The sequence below is a fragment of the Protopterus annectens genome, chromosome 4.part0 (genome assembly GCF_019279795.1).
Source record: "Protopterus annectens isolate FY-2018-M chromosome 4.part0, PAN1.0, whole genome shotgun sequence".
Classification (NCBI taxonomy): Eukaryota; Metazoa; Chordata; order Ceratodontiformes; family Protopteridae; genus Protopterus; species Protopterus annectens.
In genome coordinates, this window is record NC_056733.1 from 1,465,250,701 (window position 1) to 1,465,278,465 (window position 27,765).

Genomic DNA, 27,765 nt, shown 5'->3' on the forward strand with positions numbered 1-27,765 from the left:
CTGCTCTCAATTTTAATAATGGGGCTATGGAGATATGTTCATTGAGACCCGATGGCTTATTGGCCTCCAAACATATCTGCCACCATAATTCTCTGTACTGCAAACATTCCTCCCCCATAAACCCCCTCTGCCACTCTTTTCCACCCTTTCTATCACAAAAAATGCATAGTATGCATTTTCACAGCTTTGTTTGTGTTTGTACAATGCATTAGTCTGTTTATTTGTTTCTAGGTCATACATATGTTCGTATTCCCTTCTCCTGAGCTTGCGTTCTGTCTTCCCTGTATAGAATGCTTCACAGGTTTGACATTTCGCTAAATATACAAGCCCAAAGGAGTCACAATTATTAAAATCCTTGCCTTCCAGGGTGATTCCCCTGCTTTCCAAATACACACTTTCTGCATTGCTCATGTATGCACACTGTTGACAATGTCCACATTTGAACGTTCCCTTCCTTTTTCTCAATCTCTGAACTTCTTGGTTTGTACCATTTTCCAATAAAAGTTTTAAGTTACTTGAATTCTTATAAACTACTCTTAGCTTTTCATTCTTTAGTTTCTCTAAGTCACTAAATGCTAAAAATTTATTCCATTAGTTTGTCTTACCATTTTTGCACAAGCATTATACTCCAAGATGAGTGCACTGCCAAAATTGTCATTTGCCTTTTTTACTGGGCCTACCGTATCAAATACTGGTAATCCAATATTGGCTTAAAGTCATTTGGCCTCCTTTCTGTCACTTCTGTCTCAATTTTTGTCTATCATATCATCTGGGTATTTCCTCGTCCTAAACATTTTCCTTAGTAACCTTTTTTCCATTTCAAAGTCTTCATCTCTGGACGTCATCCTGCAGGCCTTAATATATTGTCCTTTAATTATATTTTTCTTGGAGTACAAAGGGTGAGCACTTTCAAAGTGCAAATAAGAGTTAGAATAGATACTCTTTCTATACACCCTGGAATTAAAACGAGAGTCTTCCTTGTATATTTCTATATCCAAGTACTCAAACTTCTCATAATTTATTCTGTAAGAAAATTAGTACTGTTGTTAATATATTCAATAAATTTTTCTATCTCTTCTTTTGGCCCTTCCCATAGGATATATATGTCGTCCAGGAATCTTCTATAAAGTGACCAGTTGGATCCATTCCATTCTTATGTATTTTGGGGATTCCAAAAATAGTAGCAATTTTAGGTTTGTCCACTTTTAAATATTCATGTCTTCCTATCTAACAATCCATCTAAAAATAAACTTTCTAAGGCCATATCTATCCTTCTGTAACTAATATTTATTTAATTTTTTGAAACTGTGGAATATTTGTTAGGTTCTCCTAAGATTTCATTCATTTTCCCCTCATAGTCAAAGCTGTTCATCAATACTGTTCCCCCACCTTTGTCCGGTTTCATAATTCTTAAGCCTGAATCTCCTCTTAATTCATCAAGGACGCTGCTTTCAGCCTGGCTTAAGTTCCTTGTATAGTGTACTTTCCCATACTTCTTTCTTATTTCATTCTCGAGTATATTCTCTAGATTTTTTATCTGGGGGTGCAGTGGGGGATTGCATGTACTTCTTTTTACCAGATCTCCTGGTTCATAATTTTTATTCTGATCAAATATAACTATAACGAAGTTCATTTTCCTAGTAAAGGTTTTAACATCCATAACTGTTTTGGTTAAATCTCCCCTTCTACTAGGAATGAACTTGGTTCCCTTTGATAAGAGACTAAAATGTTCTTTGGTTAAGGAAATATGACTGAAATTGTATATAGTATATCTATAGGGGTTCATTTTGTCTTGCAGAATGGAATTGTTTTCCAAGTCGGGGAGGTTGGTGCTGAGTTGTCCTAATACCTCCCCCTGCTTGCTCCCCCCAAAAAATGTGTGTACCTATATTGTTGTTCATAACTCTCCCTATTCCTTAGTCTGTCAGATCTACACAAGGGGGGGGGAGTATTCGGAGACATCATCTAAGTCTGTAACCCGCTCACTAACTACTGCATTATCCTGGTTATCATCATCTGTTGCTCCTTCCATATTGTTGTTACCCCATGTCCTTCCCTTCTTCTTTGGGTTCGGGTAACTTACCTTATTTTTATACTCATTAAGGTCCCTTTCTAGCTTTTTTATTTTTCTCTTAACTAAGTTATCACAATCATTACTTGTGTCAATAAAAATATTGTCATATTTCATTCTTTCTTCAGGAATTGTAAAAATCAAGTCATTTTTAATGCATTCATTTAAAATATCAATCTCTTTAAACAGTTCAAGCTTTAATCCTAACATTTTCTTCAGTCATACATCTTAATATATATCTAGCCCACATCTGTTAAAAACTTCTAAAAGGTCTTTGTGAAATATACTTCCCTCAATCACATTGTTAGGGTATTTAAATACCCTTAGCCCCTTTGGGACTATTCCTTCACTTATACATTCATTTAAATAACAATTTTCAATATCCAAACTTTTGTATTTGTATAACAATTTTTTTGCAGTCTATAAAGTTTGGTTTTGTAAGAGTCAGTAACTGGTGCAGGTTTAACTATTTTTTCACAAAAATTAATTGAAAAACTGACCTGTAACCATTCCTTTAGGTCTGTCCGTTTAGGTGTATTTCCCTGAACAGCCCCTGAACCTTGTCCTGGCATTATACCAGTTAAATTGTTGTTATTGGACTCACAAGCCTGGTTAGAGTTCCTTAGCCTCGGTGTGCTTGAAAAACTTGCATCTGGGCTTTTATTTCCATTTATATTGTGCGTACTGTGTCCGTTCTGTATCACATTGACATTGTTTTCTTTCTGCCGCCCTCTCGCTCCATTGCAAGCAGCAGCTTCCTGGTTCAGCTGCCCTTGCATCTGTGATGCTACTGTCATCATCGATTGACTGAGGGGCACTAACAGATCTATCAGTTGTGTAAGTTGACCAATCATCTTCCTGGACTGCCCCATTTCCTCCTTTTCATGCCGCCCTTCACTGCTCAAGCTCGTTTCACCTTCCATGAATATCAGAAACCAAGAAAAAACAAAACAAAATTCACAGCAGCTTCCAAATAAAACTTGTAATCCACAAAATGAAGCAGCTTTTCAGGCAAAACAATAAAGCCCTGAGCAGGGCAAGCTTAGAAAATTGTGAAAAAAACCCACAGATGGCTCAGCACACTTCAGTTCACTTTATTCCACAGAAACACAGCACATTAACACTCCACCATACTATTCAAACTCACAACAGAAGTATATGCTCTTGGACAGTACACATTCAGAATCTGATATATTAGATATGCTGGCTAAAGCCTGTGAGAACCACCAGAGGATGGAAATCTTCCATCCTGCTTGGAATAAGGTAAATGTTTCTAATGACATTCTGTGGCTTAGAGGTGGGGCCTTTTCCATGAACTTTGTGGAGACAGAGCTTTTTCCCCCTGAGTGGAGCTGTTTTGTTCTAGTGTATCTAACAACTATAAGATGTGGCCATCTGCAACCATAATAAGAACTCAGTAGCCTTTGGTGATGGCTCTCCAAAGGGTTCCGTTCAGAAGCTCGAAATACCGAAATCTCAAATTTCAGTATTTTGAGCCCAAGAAGCTGAATCCACATAATAGCGAAAGTTTAGAACTGCGAAATTTAAAACCTCAAATACCGGAGGTTTTGAATTCTATGCTTCTAAAGTTCCGCTATGGTCATGTATTCAGGTAAGTGTGTGTGTGTGTTAAGGGGTTTGGGTAGGGGCTGTGGTGTGTGTCAGTGTGTTTTGTTGCTGTGATGTGTGTGTGCGAAGAGAAAGTAGCTTGTGTGTTGGTGTTTTGTGTGTGTTTGTATGTAGTGTGACCTCGGAGTGAGAATATTTAAGTTGGGGGCATGGGGGTGCAGGGGGCTTGCCCCCCTGTTTTCATGTAGTACAGTGATTGTGTGTGTTTGTGTGGTGGATGGCGTGTGTGTGTGTGTGTGTGTAGTAAAACCGCAAAATTCAAAACTTCCGGTATTCGAGGTTTTGAATTTCGTGGTTTTTAGTTTTCGTTGTTTTGTGGATTCCACTTCTTGGGCTCGAGATACTGAAATTCGAGATTTCAGTATTTCGAGCTTCTGAAGTGAATCCCTCTCCAAATCAGGGCAAACCCAGAGAACTGGTATCCTTATAAGTAATGCTGCAAGGTGGTCAGGACTGTGACATTTGTACCCATGATGTTTGTCTAGGGAGACCTGGGTGGCAAAAGCAGGGCAAACAGTATTGCCTGATATTTAGTGGTCTGTGTTATCTTACTGGTAGTGTGCTGATTCTTACAGAACTAGTGTGACCTTTTCAAAGAGGAGGAAGAGGATAGGAAAGGAGTACCATAGAATACCTCCATTATAATTAGCTTCTATTTTTTCTTTCATTTTGAGGTCCTCAGCCAGGGAATTGGAGGCCACCCCAAAAAAGGAAGCATCTAAGGTGCCCTGTTTGAGCTCATCCATAAAGGATGACAGCTTTAATCATGCTATATAATGCAGATATAATTGTAAATCTGTTATCCTAGCCATAGTGTCAGCAGGGTTGAAAGTAAAGTGGGAGACATGGAAGATCCAACATAGAAGCTGTAGTAAGGTGGCTTTTCATTTTAGACTCAGGAGACCTAACATTTTCCAGTGGTTGACCTACTAAGAAGAACTGAAACATGGACTGATGAAATACAAAAATCAAGGGAACTCAGTAACATAATGACCGAGAAGCCATTCTTACACTTTAACAGGTGCAAACCAAAATGTTTATTCCAAGGACTTGGGGTTCCTTATTATAGATGTAGTTGATCTTTTTGCATCAATACCTATGGAAGATGGCCTGGACTTGTTTCATGAAAGTTCTGTGGATGTCATTTCCCTTTCAGGTGAGCTGATTCAGCTTACTATGAAACTTATGCAGTTGGTGCTCAACAACAACTTTATTTGTTCTGAGGGGGAAATTTTTAAGCAAATTAAGGGAGTTGCAATTGGACCAGTTTGTGCCCTTAGTTCTTATTTATGTGAATTTAGTGCTATTAGCTTGGGAGAGGTATTATGTTTAAGTCTCTATTTTTTAGTTACTGTTAATTGTATTTACGATATATGGATGGGCCAGGAGGTGAAATTGTGAACTTTATTGAACATCTAAATAAATAGGTTCATAGGTTCATACTAGGCTATCTGCCCAAGGGCATTTATAAGCCTAGCCCAGAGTTTTGTGGCTTTCGCCACCCCTTTAGTTTGGAGGATATTATGCCCATTATTTTGCTGTGCCTCTGTCAAGCAGTGACACTGAGATAATCCCTGGGGTATCATCTGACTTCTTTAGGTTTACATCCAAATTTATTAGTTACAAGAAGAACTGTTTAGACACTATGACTGGATCATTCGATAGTGGCTTTTAATCAACCATCTGTAGGAAACCAACTTTTAGCAATTAGTATTTGCATTTTGAAAACTCCCAACCCTTAAGTAATAAGAAAAGTTTAACCAAGGGACAGTGCATAAGAATGGCTAAGATAACTTCCTCATTAGATGAAGTGAAAAACGGAAATTGATAAACTCAATTTTATGTTTGTGGAAAGAGCTTTCCCCTAGGACCTCACTGTTAATATTGCTGAAGAAGTTTTGCAGGAATTGGGTAAAAAATACAAACCACTTTTAGGTCTTGATTTTACAAGCAAGCATGTGAGTTCTGCATACTATAACACACAAACAGTAACCTTGAATATACCTTTGGAAAGAACTGGTCATACAATTCAATGAAAACTCCAATCAGAATTGTGACTAACAACTGGAGCATTTTAAAAACCTGCCAGTAATTATTAATGGTACTAGGAGATGTGTTCTTACAAGCAGTGCTCATACATTTTAGTGGCCGAAGTATTAAGTCTTGATAATGACCTTAATATCAAAACATTTACAAAATGGTAACTGTGGGACTTTGAGTGTAGTGTATATTGCAAAGTTCTCAACTTGTGCTGGTTTGCATGTGGGAAAAACAGAAGCACCACTCAAGAAAATAATTTATGAGCATTATTGCAACATTAGGAATAGGAATCCCAATAATGCTCTTTTCAAACACACATTAACATGTACTGCTTTTAAGGATTTCAAAATTTCCATCCAAGAAAAAGGTTGAAATTAACCTGGGGGGGGGGGGGTGCATGGTAACTGAAACTAGAGTACAAGAAACTGCTTTGGCAGTTCAGGTTGAAAGCTACCTGTCCCCCTGGTATGAACGACAATGTATCAGTAAAACCTGTGTTAAAAGTACATTCTGCCAAACTCTAATTTTCATGGGAATACTTAATATTTATTAATCTCATCCTCTTTTTGATGAACATTTATTACTATGTTCAGATGCTTGTATTGTTTTTTTTTTAAGATATATACTTTTATAGATAAAGTAGGGAATGTTATTGTTTTTTTTACAGTTTTTATTTGTTTGTTTACTATGTTAGAAAGTGTGACTGTTCAGTCACTGTGCTTACAGTTTTAATTCAAATGACTGTTTCTACTTATTTACATACTGAAGTTTAAAGTAGTTACTCCATCCCAAAATAAGGATCTTGAGAACTTTGCTTTGAAGTTGATAGTAGTAGTTGATCAATTGTATATGCATTTTTTAAACAGCGGTACTGGTTTTAATAGCAGTGGCTCTTTAATAATATGGATCTGTGTCAGCTGTTGATATAAAAGGAAGTGATGTAAGTTAGTTGGTATTCTAATGAAGTCCCAGGTTAGGCTAGAGAAACAAGTGCTAAATCTTTTTTTGGAATAAACATTATTGTTCACACCCATGACAGTGTGTGACCGGTTTCTTTCTACCTCCAGGGTGTTACTTTATATTTGTTTCTTCATTTTGTTTAGAATGCCCACTTCTTTCTTGTTTATTTAGAGAAGGCAATCTTGTCTACCCTTACCAGAGTTGCAGACTCTTTATGGGTTTGTAAGGTGAAAAGTGCTACTAGACCCAAGTTTTCGTACAGAAATCTGCCTTGGAATGCTTGGTTGTCACTTCACTCAGTAGACGGCTTGTAGAGGGTATCAGTCTTTTTGGGGCTAAAACTACAATGCTTTTAAGCTATTCACTCTTCAATACATGCTCCATGGTTGGGCATCTTGGGGCTACTTTTCCTTTCTGGTCAGGTACCAATTAAGGTGTTATGAGGATAAGGAAGGGGGGCTACCGATCAGTCCATTCTGGACTTCATCATAGTGGCAGACTCCATTTAAGAAGAGGTTATAAAGAGGGAACTGTAATGGAAGTTTTATTATCACAATCTCAGTTACAAGAGCCTCTAAGTCCCTTGTGATTCCCCTTTCCCTAGCTGCAGAACTGGTTGGTCTAGGTTCATCCACCATGTATTACAAGACTGAAATGCAAATGATGGGACTGTGGTGATGTTAAAGTGATTCCCAAAAGTTAACACTTGGATTTGACAGGTCTGTAAAGGCTTAGCAATTGCAGAAATCAACATTCTATAGAGCGTATGCTCCTGCACCCACAAAGAACTGTTCCCATTACATAGTGTTTGGTCAAACCATATGGATACAAATGACTTAGAATTGGGAGTCTCCTGTATCTACAGTGGATATAAAAAGTGTACACACCCCCCTGTTAAAATGCCAGGTTTTTGTGATATAAAAAAATGAGACCACAATAAATCATTTCAAAACTTTTCCCACCTTTAATGTGACCTATAACCTGTACAATTCAATTGAAAAACAAAGAAATCCATCAGGGGAAAAATATAAAAAATAAAAAAAGCACACTAAGCTGGTTGCATAAGTGTGCACACCCTTAAACTAATACTTTGTTGGAGCACCTTTTGATTTAATTACAGCATTCAGTCTTCTTGGGAAGGAGTCTATCAGCATGGCACATCTTGACTTGGCAATATTTGCCCACTCTTCCTTGCAAAAGTGCTCCAACTCCGTCAGATTGCGAGGGCATCTCCTGTGCACAGCCCTCTTCAGGTCATCCTACAGATTTTCTATTGGATTTAGGTCTGGACTCTGGCTGGGCCATTCCAAAACTTTAATTTTCTTCTGGTGAAGACATTCTTTTGTTGATTTGGATGTATGCTTGGGATCATTGTCATGTTGAAAGGTGAAATTCCTCTTCATCTTCAGCTTTCTGGCAGACGCCTGAAGGTTTTGGGCCAAAGGTGACTGGTATTCGGAACTGTTCATAATTGCCTCCACCTTGACTAAAGCCCCAGTTCCAGCTGAGGAAAAGCAACCTCAAAGCTGATACTGCCAACCACCATGCTTCACTGTGGGGATGGTGTTCTTTTGGTGATGCGAAGTGTTTTTGCACCAAATGTACCTTTTGGAATTGTGGCCAAAAAGTTCAACCTTGGTCTCATCAGACAATAACACATTTTCCCACATGCTTTTGGGAGACTTGATGCACTGTTTTGCAAATGTTTGCCAGGCCTGGATGTTTTTCTGTGTAAGGAAAGGCTTCCATCTTGCAAACCTACCCCATAGTCCAGACATATGGAGAATATAGGAGATTGTTGTCACATGCAGTACACAACCATTACTTGCCAGAAATTCCTGCAGCTCCTTCAGTGTTGCTGTAGGTCTATTGGCAGCCTCCCTGACCAGTTTTTGTCTTGTCTTTTCATCATTTTTGGAGGGACGTCCAGTTCTTTGCAACGTCACTATTGTCCCATATTTTCTTCACTTCCTGATGACTGTTTTCACTGTGTTCCATGGTATATCCAATGCTGTGGAAATTTTTTTGAACCCTTCTCCTGACTGATACCTTTCAACAATGAGATCCCCGGGATGTTTTGTAAGCTCTCTGTGAACCATGGCTTTTGTTGTAGCAGACAACTGAGTAAATGTCAGGAAAATCCTACTAGGACAGTTGAACTTTATTTGGGGTTAATCAGAGTCTCTTTAATTGATGGCAGGTGTGTACCCAATAAGTCTGAATGCTGTAATTAAATCAAAAGGTGCTTCAACAAAGTATTAGTTTAAGGGTGTGCTCACACAACAAAGTATTAGTTTAAGGGTGTGCACACATGCAACCAGCGTATTGTACGTTTTTTATTTTTTATATTTTCCCCTAACAGATTTGTTTTTATTTTTCAGTTGAATTGTGCAGGTTATAGGTCACATTCGATGTGGGAAAAGTTTTGAAATGACTTATTGTGGTCTCATTTTTTATATCACAAAAACCTGGCATTTTAACAGGGGTGTGTACACTTTTTGCATTCACTGTAAGCTGGTAAATCACATTGTGTCTAGGGAAACCCCGATGATAAGATTTCTTTGTCCCATGTATAACCGCTGAGATAACTCCAGGGGGACTTGAGGGACAGCTTTGTTTGAGCAGGTTGGAACTGGTATGTTGTAGTTGCTGAAACGTGAAGTGGTGATAGACTCCTCAGGCAAACACCCAAGGTAGTTGCAGGTGGTACAGCTATCATCTACTGCCAACATGTTTAAGCTGTGGCTCTTTTACTGGTTGAGAGAGAGCTTACTATATATGATCAAGAGGCCAACTCATGGCAGACTTAGTAGATCAATGTGACTAATGTCTGCCTTCTGATTTCCTAACTTCTCAGGCCTTTTTGCTCAAGGTCATGCAAGGAACCTCCTGCCAGTCTAGTAGATCAATGTGACTAATGTCTGCCTTCTGATTTCCTAACTTCTCAGGCCTTTTTGCTCAAGGTCATGCAAGGAACCTCCTGCCAGTCCTTGCATTGGACAGTCTCCTCAGCTGGTCTCTTGAAAAAGTTAAGATAGGTCTTGACCTTTTACCTCCATTTGCTTTTTAGGTGGCCATACTAAAGTGAAAGCACTTTCAGCAAGGACTTTTACTATGCTTCATTGTAGGACAGTGCAAGCAGTGACTTAATCTGTCAGTTTCCAGAAGTCTGCAAAAGTTTCAATTCTTTAAGCATTTGATCTTGAGAACTTTGCCTCAGTGAACTTTTGACTAGAGAGATGTACTATATGGGAGGCAGAAAACAAATAATTGAAAAAGGGTATGAATGCACTCTACTAGCTAAATATGTGTCATCATTGCATGGGCCATCAGAAAATGCTCATGCCCTTGAGCATGGAAAGACAACTTTTCAGAAATTTTTTGAGCCTGGGATATAAGATTAGGAAATCATAACAGTTATGGACTACAGAAAAGCTTCAAAGTCAGATTGGACAGGTCAGTAACAACAGGTTCACTCAAGTGATTAGGAATTACTTTTCTTTACTCATGAACTCTCAAAATCTGGTTTACAAGGAGCAGGAAGTTAAACGCGCACTTCTGTAGTAGGGTTTAAACACCTAAAAATGCACTAGTCAAATATGGAGTAACCAAGGCTTTATGGTCTTCATGCTTTAGTAGCTAGGCACACTTATTTTTTTATGGGAATGTTAACTGTCTCTCTACATGGTGAATTTCATTAATTGAAAGTGTGTCTAAAAGGGACATCTTAGGAGAGAAAACAAAAGATCTGAGATGAGGAGATCCATCCTCGTGGACCATTAGGATGAAAGCTGGGCGGGCTTTAGGCAGCTTGGTATTAAAAACTCTCCCAGGCTTTTCAGTGTTCTGTAAACAAGTTTCTTCACCAGATCTGTTACCACTCTGAGTGTTTGCATTGGAGAACAGACTACATTTGTTTTGGTTTTTTTTTTGTCAGTTTACTTATCTATAATGTTTGGCTCATTTTTGTCTCTGTTAGGAGTCTTCTAAGGTCAGAATGTTCCAGTTTTACATCTATTTTGAATCTTTTCCGTCTGACACATCCCCACAATGAGCTTTACCTGCTTTTACAATTTTACCATTACAACGTTTTAGTTTTTCATTGAGCATTTGTGTTAGAAGTTAGTTCAGCTGTTTCATACAAAAAAAGGTTGTACTCTTGTTTTTTCCTTAGAGTCATGTATACATTACAGGCTCTAATACTGCATGTGTGACTATTATTTTATCCTCATTGTGTACATAACTTCAGTTATTTTTCATTGTTTCTGCTTCACTTCCCTGTTTTGGGACTTAGTTATGAAGGATATCAAAGCTTTTGCAACTCTATGCATCTCCCATTCTGACTAATCTCAACAAAACTGAACTAAGCAAAATGGAAGCCTGCTATAACAAAATTGCCCGCTTTGCTGCAAATTGCTCATATAGAACTCATCACTGTACTGCTTTGAGACAGATCCACTGGCTTGAACTGCCCAACCTCCTAACCTACAATCAGCTCTGCCTCTGTCATTCTATCTATTACCTCCCCAATAAGTGTCCTGCCCTCAAAAACCTAGTACAACATCACTCAGCCAAAAGGCCTCTTAGATCATCAAGCAAACTACTACTAGAAGTCACCAACAGCTACAATAGCTTTGGAGTTGCACTATATAGTAGTTCAGTGGCTGAAAATGGAACTCTGTCCCTACAAGCATTCAAAACACATCATCCAAAGCCTCTTTTAAAGACCTCATCAGGCAACATCTCAAGGAAAGTTGGCAGTGCCATGATTGCTCCCCAGGCTAGTGAAAGCGGATAACACATACATGCAAAATCTAGAGCACTTGATAATAGCTTTCAATCTTACTCACAAACACTGGCTAATCTAATGTATGTACTGTATCTGTGTACTATGTATGTATCCTACCTATGTTCCAAATTTTAGCTGTACACCACAAATCTATTAATTACCTTTATTTTTAAAATTAATATTTTTTTGTTTGTTCTCTCCATTGTAACTGTTTATGTGCCGCATACCACTGTAAAAACATGTCTCCTGTAATTTGTGTGTATACTGATCGTGTCTAAATAACTAAATGTGTCTGTAATTTTTCTTTGTGGAGCTTTTCTCCCCAGGCCTCTGTTGAAAAAGGGCCTTTTCGGCTCAGTCAGACACCCCCGGTTAACAAATGTAAAATAAATAAAATAAATAAATACATTGTAAAATGTACAATTGTAGGGGAAAACCCACCTAGGGACAGGCACTTATGCACGAGTCATACTTTGATGAAGACTGAAATATCTATCTTTTACTGCACTATCAAGGAAAGGTGAAATAATATTTCTATTACAAACATACAAATAAGGTTCCACTTCAAACATAAATGGAGCTTTGACCTTGACCATCCAAGGTCAACTCATCTTCTCTGAGTTAACATTGAGTTTAAAGCAGGTAGACCAAAGGACAGGGACAGATTAAGAAAGAAGTCAAGGAAGCACGAGTAAGATAAGTCGTTGTTCAGTAAGACAGTGCAGTTCATCCTAGGGATTCTTCTCCAGGTCCAAGCTAAAAAAACAAGGATCAAGGGAATAGGCTCTTCTTCTACTACTTGCCATTTAGGGGTTCATAGCCCCCCTTTAAAACTGTTAGTTCTATGTTCTGAAGACGAAAATGACAAAGTGCTCAATCATTCTCACTGGATGTTGAGGTCAAGAATATTTTTGTTTCCTCCTGACCTCTGTCTATCTGATCCTTTAGTTCTCACAGAATTCTGTGCTGAAACTGTCAGAAGATTGTAGATGCTTTTCCCAAAGTTGAGTAAATTATGTCTCAAACCCTTCCATCCTGTTTTACTTGGGTGAATTAATGTTCTTAACTTGAGTTTTTTGCTCCTGCATCCAAGTTCAGTGAAGGCCTCAATTCCAGTGAGGTAAATTGTTCATTGGCAGGTGCCAATGCCAGTACTCTTGCCAAAATAGCATTGGCTCCAGCCCCATTTTCAGGCTCACAGATTGCTGGTTCATAGGTTCAATTTTACCACTAACATCACCTTTGGTGATGACAATGCCTTTGGCACTGGGGTTCAGTTATGACCCATTGGTATTCATTTGAATCAAAGTCTGTTCTAGGTTATTAACATTGTCACAGAATTCAGATTTCTAGTCTTCAGATTCATTGCTGTTAATGTCAACCACTTGATTGATTGGTATCTTGACACTGACGCTCAGGAGTTAGGCTGTTAGGGTCAGTGTCAGAGCTAATCCTTTCAGTCCTAGCTTCAGCCTTGATAGGTGTTGGCCAAAATGCCTTGGATCATTCATTCTAACCCAGACCATGACACTGGTTTCCACCTGGAAGCTGTATTGCAACCCCAGCTGCATTTGCCACTTTCAGCACCTTCACAGACTTCAAGGCTGAGACATATTTGTTTGGAACTTTGGTCTCTTACTCTGTGATGAAAACATAGTGATTGCAGCCCTACAGGCTAGTGTTTGAGTGTCTGACATTGTGCAGTCTTCCTCTTCATCCCTGAAACCCTTCCCTCTGAGGAGCTCTGAGAAGTGCATGAGGAGACACTTTAATTAACTTAAGGATTATTCCAAGTCAGACAAAACTGAGAATGAAGGTGTTGATTCCCTCTATCTTCTGTAGATGACTTTAAAATTTGGAGAGATTTCAAAATGGGGTAAATAAGGGCAAGGTGCCTGACTCTATAGTGCAGCGGAATGGGCCCCTTACTGTGACCCAGGTGACCATGTTCAAGTAACCAGTCTTGGCATAGGAGGGATTACATGGGAGTGTGGGACTTAAGGAGTAAAAGGACATGGCCCAGTCACCTCTGTCAGGGGTAGGGAGGGTTGCATACAGTAAGGGGCAGAAGTAGTTGTTGAGAATTCCATCAGGGGAATCCACTACTCCTGCCTTCCAGCGGGGCTGCTTAGAAGGAATGCCATAGATCATCCCATTGTAAGACCTCCCAGGGACATTGCTGAGTGCTTGCAGGGGAATAGGGTACTAGTAAGAAAAAGCTAAACCACCTCAATAGCTGCTTAACTGATGGCCTTTCCTAGCTGACTTTCACCCAAGTGAAGGAGAATGAATGACTTGATTCATCAGAAGGGGGGCTGATGATCAATAGGCAGCAGGGGCAAAAAAAGAGAATGGCATGTTAACCTGCCTATCTCTCCGCAACATATCCTGCAAGAGGGATTCTTTTCTGTTTACCTTCTTCCTGGATGGTTTTCCCAACCAGATAACAAAATGGTTTGGCTGTGATGAGAACAACATGGGAAACCCTAATTATTTCACATGATTGGGTGCTTCCTCACTGTCTACTCATTTAGGACTTGGGTGTTTGAAACTGACAAGCATTCCTCCTTTGCTTTTACTGACAGGTGCAGCACAAAAGATGGGAACAGGCCAATTTTTTTCAGATTTTTGCATGTTGAAACTTATTTTCTAGAGAATGTGTTCATTATGAGCTGTTGTTAGTGCATTTTAGGATTAATATTCCTTCCAAGCCACGTTTTTCTTCTTCTTCCACCCATCTATTTTGGACTACATTCCCTGCCACGTGTTATGAGGCTTTTTTGGACGGAGTTGCAGCTCTGTTTGGCTTCTTCAAGTTTTCAATGATTTGTAAAGAGTGCTTAAGACCGTCAGGGACTGAGAAATTAAGTGATTAGTCTGACTTGTTTACATTGCTTTCTGAAGTTTGTTTTATGGCTTTTTTAGGTTTTAATTGATTTATAAGGGGTGCCTTAAGCTATTAGAAAATGTACGCATTTTTATTAGTTTGCCTCAGTCATGTTACTGCTTTTAGGAGTTGACATGTAGGGCAACGTGTCAAAATTATTTATTTATTTTTTATTTTTATTTAACATTTGTTGACCGGGAATGTCCGACTAGGTTCCACAGAGCCTGTTTTCAGCGGAGGCCCGGGGAGACATGCTCCAGAAGAAATGTTAATGTGGAAAAAAAATTTCTCCTCAAGACAGACATTATGTTAAGTGTGAATGCTTGCAAAGGACTTAACATTAGCACAATACGGGAGATGAAAAACAAATTGCATTTAGCCAAATATAAAGAGATGGAGGCAGTTAGGTAAGCTTCAGTCATGGGCACTAGTTAAAAGGCCAACATCTTCAGAACTAACTAAGGAGGATAGGTCAAGGTCAACGCTGTCCACCACAACAGTGGTGTTTGTGCTAGAAAAACATTACGAAGAGGATTGAGAAAGGGCAAAGGGCTAAAAAGGAAATCCCAGATGGAACAGCTGGTTAAGATCTAATCCTTCAGAGCTCACAAGCCTGCAAGATCAGAGGAAGGGTTCAGTGACCAAGTAACTTGATCCTGTCAGATACCACAAATATCTCATCTTATCTATAATTTAAAATCTCTTTCAAGACATACCACTCAAGGGACTTACAAGATGGCTGCACACTGAGTAACAGCTTTGGTGTGCGGTTTTCTTTACATGCTATAAAGTTTTCTCAGTTATTTTTAAGTGTTAATAGGGGTTGTAAACAGGTGCTGCGGTTATTTGTCTTTTCTTTTTCTCTTCTTCTCTCTTTTTCTTGTTCAGTTTTAAGAAATCTAGGCATTGCAATGTAAAAGAAAAGGCCTGGTTAAAAACGCATGACAAGAAGACTTCCAAGAAGGTTGCACACGGAGTAACAGCTTATTTGTAGCTCTCCCAGTGTGAAACCAGAAGCTCAGTAGAGATGGCCAGTAGACTTGTGTTTATGGGTAAATTTCAGTAACTGGTTAGTAAGTGCACTGCCTGGATGCCATGAATAAAGAAATACAGAAGACCTGAAAAAAACAGCTACAAAAAGTGAGGAAGAAACACTGACAGGAGAAATTTCTGCAGCTGTTCAGCAAAAAGCAATGCAATCTTCAGACATGACTTCCAGTAACCTACAGGAAGCTATAAGACAACTGCATACAGACCTGATTAAATTAAACAAAACACTAATGGAGTATATCAATACCTACAAGAAAAGGCTGGAAAAAAAATGGAAGAAGCTTTAAACAGATATTCAGATGAGATGATAAAGCTGCAAAAATCAGAGGTCGAAATAAAGAAAAGGCTGTCTGAATATGAGACTGCTCAGGAACAGATGTTTCAAAAAATAATACAATTAGAGGACAGAGCAGGTAGGGAAAACCTGATATTCTCAACTATACCAGAAAAGCTGGAAGGAACAGACTGCATTCACTTTATGAAAGTACAAATAAGCAAATGGACTGGTATTCCACAGCAGGAGTTGTTAGTTGAAAGGACACATCATGTGTATGCTCCAAACCTGCCTATAAGAAAGCAACTCTGACCTTTAATAGTAAAAATGCAATCCTACCAGCAGGAATTGATTCTGACAAAAGTGTGGCAGAAGGACAAAATACTAAAAGTGGGAGACAGCAGAGTGTTTGTGTTGAATGATTACTCATTGTACACCAGACAGAAGAGGAGCAAATGTATTCCACTCTTCAGGGAATGCTGACATGCATGTGCCAGATTCAAACTGCTGTACCCAGCTGTCTTCAAGGTATTCTTCCTTGGAGGGACAAAAGAATTTTTAATGAAGTACATACTAAGGAGGAAATATAAAGGTTTGTCCAACAAAATGTAAGCTGTGAAACAGAAGGATATTCTGCTTCTTGTTCTCCTGGTAATAAAGACCAGAGAGAGACTTTACCTGTAAAACCTTTTCATCAATTTCAATGGAACATGTTGAAGAGAAGGAAGGGAGCACTAGAGTTGACTAGAAGAATCGGGAGTACACTGGAAATGAAGTAAAGATAGGATTTCAGAGATGAACAATGACAAAACCAGTAATATGGGATTACAATGTAATAAATATATTTGTGAAATATGACAGAACAAGAAAATCTGGAAATATTAGATGTTTTCAGAATTTATTGGACTTGTGGGGGGTCTAAATCATATGCCCTACTATATGTCATTAATGTTCGGAAAAGTGCTTTGGGGAAGGGAAGAGGAGGAGGGAGAAAGTTAACTGTAAGTAAAGATTATTTTAACTAGTACCAATTTTGCGGCATGCGGTTTTCTTTACATGCTATAAAGTAAAATTTTTCAGTTATTTTTAAATGCAATGAGGATTGCAAACAGGTGCTGTTGTTCATTTTTTTCTTTCTCCCCTTTTCTCTCTCTGTCTTTGTTCAGTCTTAAGTAATGTAGGCACTGCAATGTATATAAAAAACTTGGTTAAAAAGTATGATAAAAGAAAGCAATAACGTACTTTTTCTCTTTCTTACATGGGGAAATGGTTGGATAAAAGACCTTAGATTGATTTAGTAACACGTTTTAAGAGAGAGCAAGTAAATGAAAAAGAACATTGAATATATTGAGGCTTTTTTTCCCTAGCAAATACGTGTATGCTCAGTAAAAATTCTGAAGCTGGTCTTCATGTTTTCATGGAAACAATCTGATAAAGAGAAACTGGCTGCCTGGTTCTCATGTCTCACTGGAGACAAACTGATAAAGACAAACTGGCTACAGTCTGGTGAAGAGTGATTGGCTGAGGGAGAAAAAAAAGGAAATAGAAATTGGTTAGGATATAATGTCCTCTGAAAGCATTCTGGGGTCTTCCCAAAGTAGATGATGTTCTCTGAAAACATTCAGGGGCTTTCCCAGCTGGGAAAGCTATAAAGACAAGACAAAAACCAAGCAGCACTTAGTAGAAGCACAAGCTCCACCATACATCCTAGTATAGATGACTTTTCTTTTAGGTTAACAAGTCTGAGTGTGGCTGTCAGTTGGGGACTTTTGTTCCTATTAGGAGGGTAACACTTCAATATTTGAAGGTGTACACAGTTTTGTGCATTAGTATTAAGTCAATAGGTTTTAAGGGGGTATTAGGGTGTGTTTGTTTTTCTGTTTGAGGGCTTTTAATAAAACAAAAAGTTTAATAAGATGTGACATAGGCTCAAATGTATATGACAAGAAACAACTGTTCAACCTGCCAAACAGTGTACGCATGTAACACAAAATCTGGAACTAGACATTTAACAAAAAACGGTGTTAGGGATAAAAGGTGGGAATACTAATATTTTAATACAATGACATTTTCTTTAATGTCTTTAAAATGTAAATGGTCTCACAGATACTAAACACAAGAAAGAGTAGTGACCTGTAGTAAACATGTAAAATGCAAATAGCTATGTTACAGGAGACACACAGAAAGGAATGAACAACTGCATTTGATAAAGAAAGGTTTTCATGATGGTTACTTGGTGGAATACCTATGACAAAGGAAAAGAAGAGTACTTTTATTAATTGTAAGAAGAGCTCCAATAGTGATAGAAGATGAAGATAATAATGGCAGATTTGTAGTGCTAAGGGGCTACTGGCAAGGGAGGTGGATTACACTGGCATGTATTTACATTCCACCTAAAACTGCTATAATGGAGCTTAAGAAAATTCTGGTCGAAATAATCAGTTTGCAGCAAGGAATATTACTTATAGGTAGGGACTGAAATTTGATTTGCAGCAATGAAGATATGTCTGGGGGCACAAAAGGGAAAATATAACAAAGATTTTTGAAGAAATTTAAGAAAATATTTGGCATAGAAGACATGAATTCAGTAATACGAGTTTGGAGTGAATTTACATATTCTCCAAGACATAAAAACTGGGGTAGGCTAGACAGAATTTAAATGTAATGGGAACATGTGCATTTAATTGAAAGTCTTGATATCCACCCAATAACTATTTCAGATCATGTAGCAGTAATAGCTAAAATAAAAACAAAGGATAATGAAATAAAAATGAGATATTGGCACTTTCCCATGTTGAAAAGAGAGGAATTTAAGGAATGGGTAGTGGAGATTCTTCAGGACCTGTTAGGATAGAAATTTCTTCTCAAAATATAGCTAGGGAGTGGGATAAAATTAAGGTGGCACTTAAAAATTAGGTTGAAATAAAAGAAAGGAGCTGTGGTTAAGAAGTAACAATTATTTAGAGGGAGTGACAAAATATTGCAGAATCTCACAGAAGAGGATCAATTGTAGAACACTAGGCAGAAAATAAGGGATTACCATGATAATATACATGATTTTAGAAAGATTACTGTTAAATGACTGTTTTTTGATAATAACACTAGAGCACAACAACTTTTAGCACAATGACTCAGGCAACAGAATGTAGAAAGGGTTGTTACCTAGTTTAGGAATCCTATAACAAGGAAGGTAATAAGTGATCATGTAGACGTAGGTTCATAGGTGTTTACTAGACTAACAACCACAGGGGCCTTTTTAAGCCTAGCTATGCATCCCAAATCTCTGACAAGTTCTGATACCCTGGACAAGTGTAAGCATGGGCCTGGGAGTTGAATCATTTACAGGTTACCTCTGTCCATTAGAGACATAGGTGCCAAACCAAGGATGAATTTCCGGTTTCCCATCCAATTGTCCAATTTGCACTTGAATTGGGTTAGGAAGGAATTCTGCTTCATATGGATGGGGAGTCTGTTTTATAAACGGAGTAGTATCTGGGATACATACCTATCTCTCCAGCAGGTCCTATTTATATCACAGGCAAGGTTTAACGCTTTAGAACGGGTAATTCTGATGCTGTTTTGCAGATATGCAGGAGGTCCCATCAGAGTGGGGTCTGACAATGCCATGCGTGCCAGGCATAGATGTATTAATATTTTAGAAATTTTATGAAAGTCGATATAAAGCATAGAAATATGGATATCAAGAAGAGGTACAAATGGAAATGTTTATGGAAGAATTAAATATACCAAGGTTAGTGGTAGATGAGGCTCAATTACTAATGGTTAGGTGAGGAGCTGATGAGAAAAATTGTGATGCATAACCAATCTACAAGAAAGTCCCCAGGAATAGATGGTATTCCCATGGAAGTTTGGAAGCTATGAGGAAAAAACTGATAAAAATCTGGAAGGTTTTGTTTAATAATATTTTAAGAGAAGGAGAAGTACCAATATCCTGGAAGAAAGCAGTGGTAGCTGTAATACTTAAACAGGGTAAAGATCCATTGGGCCCAGCTTCATAAGGCCCATTTCAATACTAAACCATGATTATAAAGTGTTTTATGTCTATAATGGCTAGCAGAATGGCAACACTGATGCCAAAATTGACAGGTATGGATCAATGTGGTTTTGTGGAGGGGAGGCAAACATTTGACAACATTAACAGAACACTGATGATCCCTAGGGAAGCAGAATGTAAGAAAATACCATTCTTGTTGGTGGGTCTTGATGGAGAAAAAACATTTGACAGAATAAGCTGGCCACTTTATGAGCAGGGCAATGTAAGCATCTGCATTTCCTGAAAAAATTATAAGGTTGATTAGGACGATATATGAAGGATTGGAGACGAAAATGCTTATTATTATTCTCCTTAGTGGTCTACTTACAAAATCCTAGTCTCTCTCTGTTTTTTTCACCTTCCCCTGCTTCATCATCATCCTTTTCCACTTTGAATTATAGGTTTCTGCTTGTGCTACATATAGGAGCCTTAACTGTGTAGCTCTGAAAAACCCCTTCAAATCGGGTAATCACAATCCGCCTTGTTCTATTGGAAGAATCAACCTATCTCACTGGACCCTTGCCATCTTCCCCTCCCAGATAAAATCCTTCGTCTCTTTACTAATTGTTATCCACAACTTCTCCTTTGGTCGATAAAAATATGCCTGAACTGTGTATAACACTAAAGGGACTAGAAACATTTTAACTGCTTGCATCTTACTTTCCAAATAACAGAGCTTCCAATTTCTCAGTTTTTGTATTATCTTTTGTTTAGTCTCTTTCCACATATCCTCAGCTGCCACAGCATAATAATTTTAATTCATACTCCTAAGTACTTCATTTTATCATGTCCGTGGGGGTACATAATTTATAGCTGTTGCCTTTGTTTTAGCTTCATGAATTTTGTATCCCGAAAAGATTTGAAACTGTCTCAAAATGTTCCAGAACACTGAAATATCCTTTTCTGGTTTTATCAGGTATAAAATCTGGAGCGTTTCTCCCCTGGCCTCCGCTGAAAACAGGCTCTGTGGAACCTAGTCGGACATTCCCGGTCAACAAATGTTAAAAAATAAATAAATAAATAAAAAATAAAATAGTAGCACCTGCAAATATAGACAGTTTTTCTTGACTACCATACCAATTATATCCTTGAATTTCTGAGTCCATTATTTTCTTTGCCACTGGTTCTAAATATAATGCAAATAACAAACGAGAAAGAGTATACCCCTGCTTGGTTCCTCTGCTCAAGAAGAAATTATCAGAGAGGAACCCACCCACTTTTTGCCTCCGATCCCTCATATATCCTCCTAATCAACCTTATAATTTTATCAGGGAATGTAAATGCTTCCACTGACCTGCTCATAAAGTCCCAGCTTACTCTGTCAAATGCTTTCTCTGTATCAAGACCCACCAACAACAGTGGTATTTTCTTACATTCTACTTCCCTCTGGATCATCAGTGTTCAGTTAATGTGGTCAGATGTTTGCGTCCTCTCCACAAAACCACACTGATCCATATCTATCAAGCTCAGCATCACTTCTGTCATTCTTTTATCCATTATAGACAAACACTTTATAATCATGGTTTAGTATTGAAATGGGCCTGTATGAAGCTGGGTCCAATGGATCTTTACCATCTTTAGGTATTGCAGCTACCACTGCTTTCTTCCAGGATATTGGTACTTCTCCTTCTCTTAAAATACTGCTAAACAAAACCCTCCAGATCTTTATCAGTTGTTTCCCTTGTAACTTCCAAACTTCCAAAGGAACACCATCTATTCCTTGGGACTTTCTTGTGGACTGGTTGAACATCATAATTTTTATCTCATCTCCTCCTATCCTAACTGTTAGTAATTGAGCCTCATCTACCTATATGCTTGGCATATTTAATTCTTCTATAAACATTTCCATGTCTACATTTTCTTGATTTCCAGACATCTCTGCTTTATACAGACTTTCATAGAATTTCCAAAATATTTCTAATACCTCTACAGGATCTATTGTTATCTTCCTTGTTGTGGGGTCCCTAAGCTTGGCCACAGCTCTTTCTACTTTCTGTTGTCCGGGTCATTGTTCTAAAAGTTTTTGTGCTCAAGAGTTGTCAAAAACATTTGCTTAATAGCAGTTTTTCTAAACTCATACATATTATCAAGGAAATCCCTTATTTTCTATTTAGCATTCTGCAGTTGCTCCTCTTCTTATTCTGTGAGATCCCCCCTAGTCTGCAAAACTAACATTTGTCAGTACCTCTAAATAATTCTTCTTACTTCTTAACCATGTCTCCCTTTCTTTTATTTCCACCCTATTTTTAAACTGCACTTTAATTTTATCCCACTCCCTAGCTATATTTTCAGAAGAAATTTCTATCTTCTCTAATAGCTCCTGAATAATTTCCACTACCCATTCCTTAAATTCCTGTCTTTTCAACAGAGAGAGGGAAAGTACCAGTGTCTCATTATTTCATTAATCTGTGTTTTTGTTTTAGTTATCATTGGCACATGATCTGAAATGGTTACTGGATGAGTATCAAGACTCAATTAAATGCACATGTTCCTGTGAAATGTAAATTCTGTCTAGCCTAGTCCAGTTTTTGTATCTTGCAGAATAATATGTAAACTCACTCCAAACTTCTAGTACTGAATTCACATCTTCCATGCCAAATAGTTTCTTCATTTTCTTAAAAAAAAAAATCTACCCTTCATTGTTATATTTTCCCTTTTGGGCTCACCCATACACATATTCACTACTGCAAATCAAATTCCAGTTCCTACCTATAAGTTATATTTCTTCTGAAAGCTGATTATTTCTCCCAGAATTTTCTTAAGCTCCATTATAACAGTTTTAGGTGGAACATAAATACATGCCAGTATAATCCTCCTCCCTTGCCAGTAGCCCCTTAGTACTACAAATGTACCAGTATGGCCCCTACAGTGCCTTTTTTAGGAAAAGTGATGGTTAAAACTACCAACATAAAAATTTAAACAAAACAGAAATCAAAGGTCATGCTGCTAAATGCTAGGAGTCTAAACATGAAACTATACTCACTGCAAGCTTTCCCAACTCTGGAAAATGCTGACATCTGTGCAGTCACAGAAACCTGTTTCAAAGCTGCGGACAGCACCACAGCCTTAACCTGGTTACTCATCCCATCATAGATTCAGACCCCAAACTGTGGGCAGTTAAGCCAAAGGAGGTGGAGTTTCAATATACATTAAAGATGTACACACCTCCAGGCTGGTCAAACAGTATGACGCACAGGAGTTACTCCACGTGCAGTTAACCATTGACAAGACCCCTATTCAAACCATCAGCTATCTACTGGCTCCCAAATCTGACTCAAGATATCCAATCTGCCTATTTGAACCTGTTGGAATCTATCAAGATTCAGCCCTTTACCCTGATCCTGGGTGACTTTAACTTTCCAAACATAGATTGGAAGAACTACTCATGCCAAAACACAAATGCCCAGAGATTCCTGGATTTTATCAATCAATGCAAATGCCTTGGAAAGTACAGTTTTGTACCTACCATAAATGTAGATGTTAGAGTGCTAATACAGCTGCAGTCATAACATATGGGTTCTCCTGCCGTCAGGCGGGTCCTCGGTCGGCGTCGGTTGTCGTTGCTTCTTCCCTGACGTCAGTGCGACAGGGGTATAAAAGAACCAGCCGACGCCATTTTCTTCAGTTTTTCTTGCCCCAGATGTCAGGTGCTCCCAGAAGGAAGGCAATACATAAATTTGTGTAATAAAGCAATGTCATATAATCAAAATACATTAGTTGCAAGCAAATACACCATAAAAGAATACCCCAATCAGGTTGTATGAGGAGGTGTTAGCCAATAGGCCTGTCCCAAGAGGGGAAGGAGGGAGGGAAACCTGGACTGCAGCTGTATTAGCACTCGAACATCTACATTTATGGTAGGTACAAAACTGTACTATGTTCATCGTGCATACAGCTGCAGTCATAACATATGGGTAGAATCCCAAAGCTAAGAAAGGGGTGGTAGGCACTAGTTGGAACTAGGAGGAGCCAGGATGCCCTGCAAGACTGCAGTGGCAAAGCCTGCTCTAGTTTTGGAGTATAATGGTAGGTGGTAGTGCTTGGAGAAGGTATGCACAGAACTCCAAGTGGCTGCTTCCAAAATATCTTTGGTAAGAACTCCTCTGAGGAAAGCTGCAGAGGTAGATGTGGCCCTTGTGGAGTGAGGTCCGATGCCTGCAGGTACAGTTTTGCCATGAAAAGAGTAACAAAAGCGTATGCAGTGGGCTATCCATTTTGAAACTGTCTGTTTGGAAATAGGCTTCCCTTGAGCTCCTATAGCATAGGACACAAAGAGCTGTTCTGATTTTCTGAAAGGCTTTGTTCTGTCCAAATAATAACGCAGTTGTCTGTGGATGTCCAAGGAATGTAATAATCTCTCCCCTTTGTTTTGAGGATTAGGATAAAAGGTAGGTAAGTGTATAGCCTGGTTCAAAGCTACCCTGGATACCACTTTTGGCATAAAGGATGGGTTGGTTCATAAGGAAACTCTGTCCTGATGGAAGATGATAAAAGGCTGCACAGCCATGAGGGCTTGTAGTTCTGATACCCTACGAGCTGAAGTAATAGCCAGAAGGAAAGCTGTTTTCCATGACAAATATTGCAAATCTGTTGAGGCAGCTGGCTCAAAAGGAGGCAAGGTCAGCTTTTCTAGTATGAAATTGAGGTCCCAAGCAGGTATTGGTTGTTTCCTTGGGGGTTTTATATTCTTAGCCCCTCTGAGGAACTGACTTAAGAGGGGTGAGAGAATAAAGGTGGATCAGTGTTGTATTCTGCAGAAATGGCTGAGGCATGGATTTTGATGGAGGAGAATGAAAGTCCACTGCTTAGCAGCTTAGCTAGATACTGTAATATTTGAGGTAAATTCAGTTTTCCAGGATTCTGGCCCTTTTTCTCATTCCAGACACAAAACCACTTCCATTTTGCGGCATAGGCTTTTCTAGTAGACGGCCTTCTGGCCTCCAAAGTGACATCCTGCACACCTCCTTGGAGAGTAGGGTCTGTTGTGATGTTAAGGAATCTTCCATGCGGCCAGATTGAGTGTTTTCAGCTGACTGTGAAGAGTTTTGAAGCTGTGCTGAGTCAGAAGAAGAGGCATTAGAGGTAGGGTCCATGGTGGGGAATGCGTCAGGCTCCTCAGGAGTGGGTACCAGTGTCTTGGCCAGTCTGGAGCAATGAGAATCATCTTTGGTCTGTCTGCTCTGGTTTTTAATAGAACTTTGGGCAGCAGAGGAAGAGGTGGAAAGGCATAAACTGTCATTGTTGTCCAACTGAAAGAGAGAGCGTCCACTCTCCAGGCCTTTAGATGAAAAGTCCTTGAGCAGAATTTTGTCAATTGGTGATTTTTGTGGGAGACAAAGAGATCTATGTCTGGCCTTCCCCATGCTTGAATTATTTCTGTAAAAACTTGAGGATGCAACTTCCATTCGTGTGGATCTGTTACATTTCTGCTTAGGTTGTCTGCCAGCGTGTTTTCCTTGCCTGACAAGTACTGTGCTTGAAGCTCGATTTGTAATTCCAGAGCCATGTTCCAAAGTGACATGGCCAGTCTGCATAGGGGGTATGAATGGGTACCTCCCTGTTTGTTTATGTACCACATTACTGTCATGTTGTCTGTCCTTATCAATAGTTGACCGGGATGCAGAAGGTCTTTGAAAGCTATAATAGCATTTATTACTGCTAGCATTTCCTTTTGATTGATGTGAAGGTGCTTTTCTTTTTGGGACCATTTGCCCTGAATGCACCGATCTGTCATGTGCGCCCCCCCAGGCGTAGTCCGAGGCGTCTGTTGTGATGACTTGATTTGCTTGAGGCTTGCAGAATGGGAGACCTGTGTTTGTTTGGCATGGTTGAGCCCACCACAGAAATTCCTTTTGAAGACATGGAATTAGTGGTATTATTGTTTCCAAACTGTGGCTGTGTTGAGACCATAGGTTTTTCAGGTACCATTGAAGTTTCCTCATATGCAGCTTTGCACATGGGATTAGTAGGATGCAAGATGCCATGAATCTCAGAGCCTGCAGGATTTTCCTTGCAGTCAGCCTGGTAAAATCTGCTAGTGTTCTGAAGTATTGAGTTAGTTGCCCCTGCTTCTCTGGCGTGAGGTAGACCATCTGGGTGTTTGTGTCCAAGTTGGCACCCAGGAAAATTATTTTCCGAGAGGGTATTAGCCTTGATTTCTTTTTGTTGACAGTGTATCCCAGAGAATTCAACAACATTATTACATAAGCCAGATGTTTCAGAAGAATATGCTTGCTGTCCGCTTGGATCAAGCAGTCGTCCAAATATGGGTATATTTGTATCCCTTGAAGTCTGCAGTAGGCAATTACTGATGCCAGGCATTTCGTGAATACTCTGGGCGCAGTAGATAAGCCAAAGGCCAATGCAGAGAATTGATAATGGGTTGAACCTGCAAGAAATCTGAGGTATCTTCTGCAATTTTGTCTGATTGGGACATGCAGGTATGTCTCCTTGAGGTCCAATGTTACCAGCCAAGACTCCTTGCCCAGCATGGGAAGAAGCTGCTGTAAAGTGAGCATCTTGAATTTTGGTACGAGTAAAAATGTGTTTAGGATGGATAGTTCCAAAATAGGTCTCCAATCTTTTCCCTTCCTTGGTACCAGGAATAGTCTGGAATAAAAGCCTTGACCTTGTTCGTGAGTAGATACCTCTTGAATAGCTTTCATGTCCATGAGATCTGAAATCTGTTTTTGTGCCTCTGCCCTTTGATTGTGTGGCAGGTTTGGCATGCCTCTCATTTTTGGAAGGGTGTGAAAATGGAATCTGTAGCCTCTGTTTATAATGTCCAGGATCCATTTGTCTTTTGTGACAATATGCCAATTTTTTGAAAATAATGCCAGTTTTCCACCTAAGGGTGCTGCCATTTGAGCCTTGCTTGGCATGCAAAGGGGAAAGACATTGGGCTTGCTTTCTGAATGGCTGCGAACTATCCTCACCACCTCTTTGTGTAGGAGCTTGCCATTGTCTGCCTCTATACGATCCTTGAGATTGCCCTCTGCCCCTCGGGCGTCTGTATCTACCTCTTTGGGGTCTGTCCATGGCTGGAAAGGACCAATTTTTGGAAGGCCAATTTCTACCGAAACGTGGAGGTTGTACCTGTAGAAAATCCTTCACTGTTTGCATTGATTTAGCTTTTTCCTCCATTTTCTTTAATACCTCTTCAGCTTTAACACCAAATAATACATCCTTTTGAAGAGGGGCATCTAGCAATTTAGCTTTGGCATGATCTGGTAAGGTTTGTTCCTTGAGCCAGGCATGTCTACGTATCACTGATCCTGTAACAGCAGCTCTACATGAGGCCTCTAGAGCATCAAAACCACATTGCAAGGTATGTTTACCCACTTGTTCTGCACTATGCATCAAATCCTGCAACTCCTTCAAGTCTGGTTGTTCAGGTTGTGACATTTTACTTCTCAATTGTGATAATAGAAAATGCTGGTACTTTAGCATATGGAACTGGCAGTTTAATGCCCTCATGGTTAAGGTAGCCGAGGTATATACCTTTTTTCCCCACCTTTTCTGAGGATCTGGAATCTCTCTCGGAAGGTAATGGATTTTTAGCAGTGGAGGCCTTAATTCCTTTGGGGCCCTGTGAGATAGTTTCTGGGTCAGCCGCATGGCTTTTGTATAAAAATTGGTGCGAGTCAGGAACCCGGTAGTACTTGTCAGGCTTGACAGGGGCTGGAGGTAAAGAATCCGGATTAAGGCAGGCCTCCGAGTACACATCATCTAGTATGTCTAAGACAGGAGGTATAGCCAGAGGCCTGTGCTGAGGTAGCAAGAGAAAATCCCTAAGCCTTTTCTTGGAATCAGAGTACTCTTGGCCTTCCCAGTGGAAGTGTTCCCTTAAGGTATGCAAGGTTTCCCCAAACGAGTAATCCTCTGGGGGGGAGACAGAGGGAATGGACTCCTCTGCATCAGAATCTTCAAAAGGGGAGTAAGAATGTTCCTGTTCATCAGAGTGCTCTGATATAATGGAGGCCTGGTCACAGGAGGGGGATTCTTCCTCCAC

At 39.3% G+C, this 27,765-nt stretch overlaps 1 protein-coding gene across 2 annotated transcripts in view; it reads right to left on the reverse strand.

The window, feature by feature from the left end:
- Positions 1 to 1,630: 1,630 nt before the first annotated feature.
- MXD3 (MAX dimerization protein 3) overlaps positions 1,631 to 27,765 on the reverse strand; it is a 167,230-nt gene continuing 141,095 nt past the window's right edge. For both annotated transcript variants that reach the window (XM_044069309.1, XM_044069308.1), the window contains one exon: positions 1,631 to 2,987. In XM_044069309.1, coding sequence (XP_043925244.1) covers positions 2,434 to 2,987 — 554 coding nt within the window. In that variant the 3' untranslated portion in view covers positions 1,631 to 2,433. The remainder of the gene's footprint in view (positions 2,988 to 27,765) is intronic.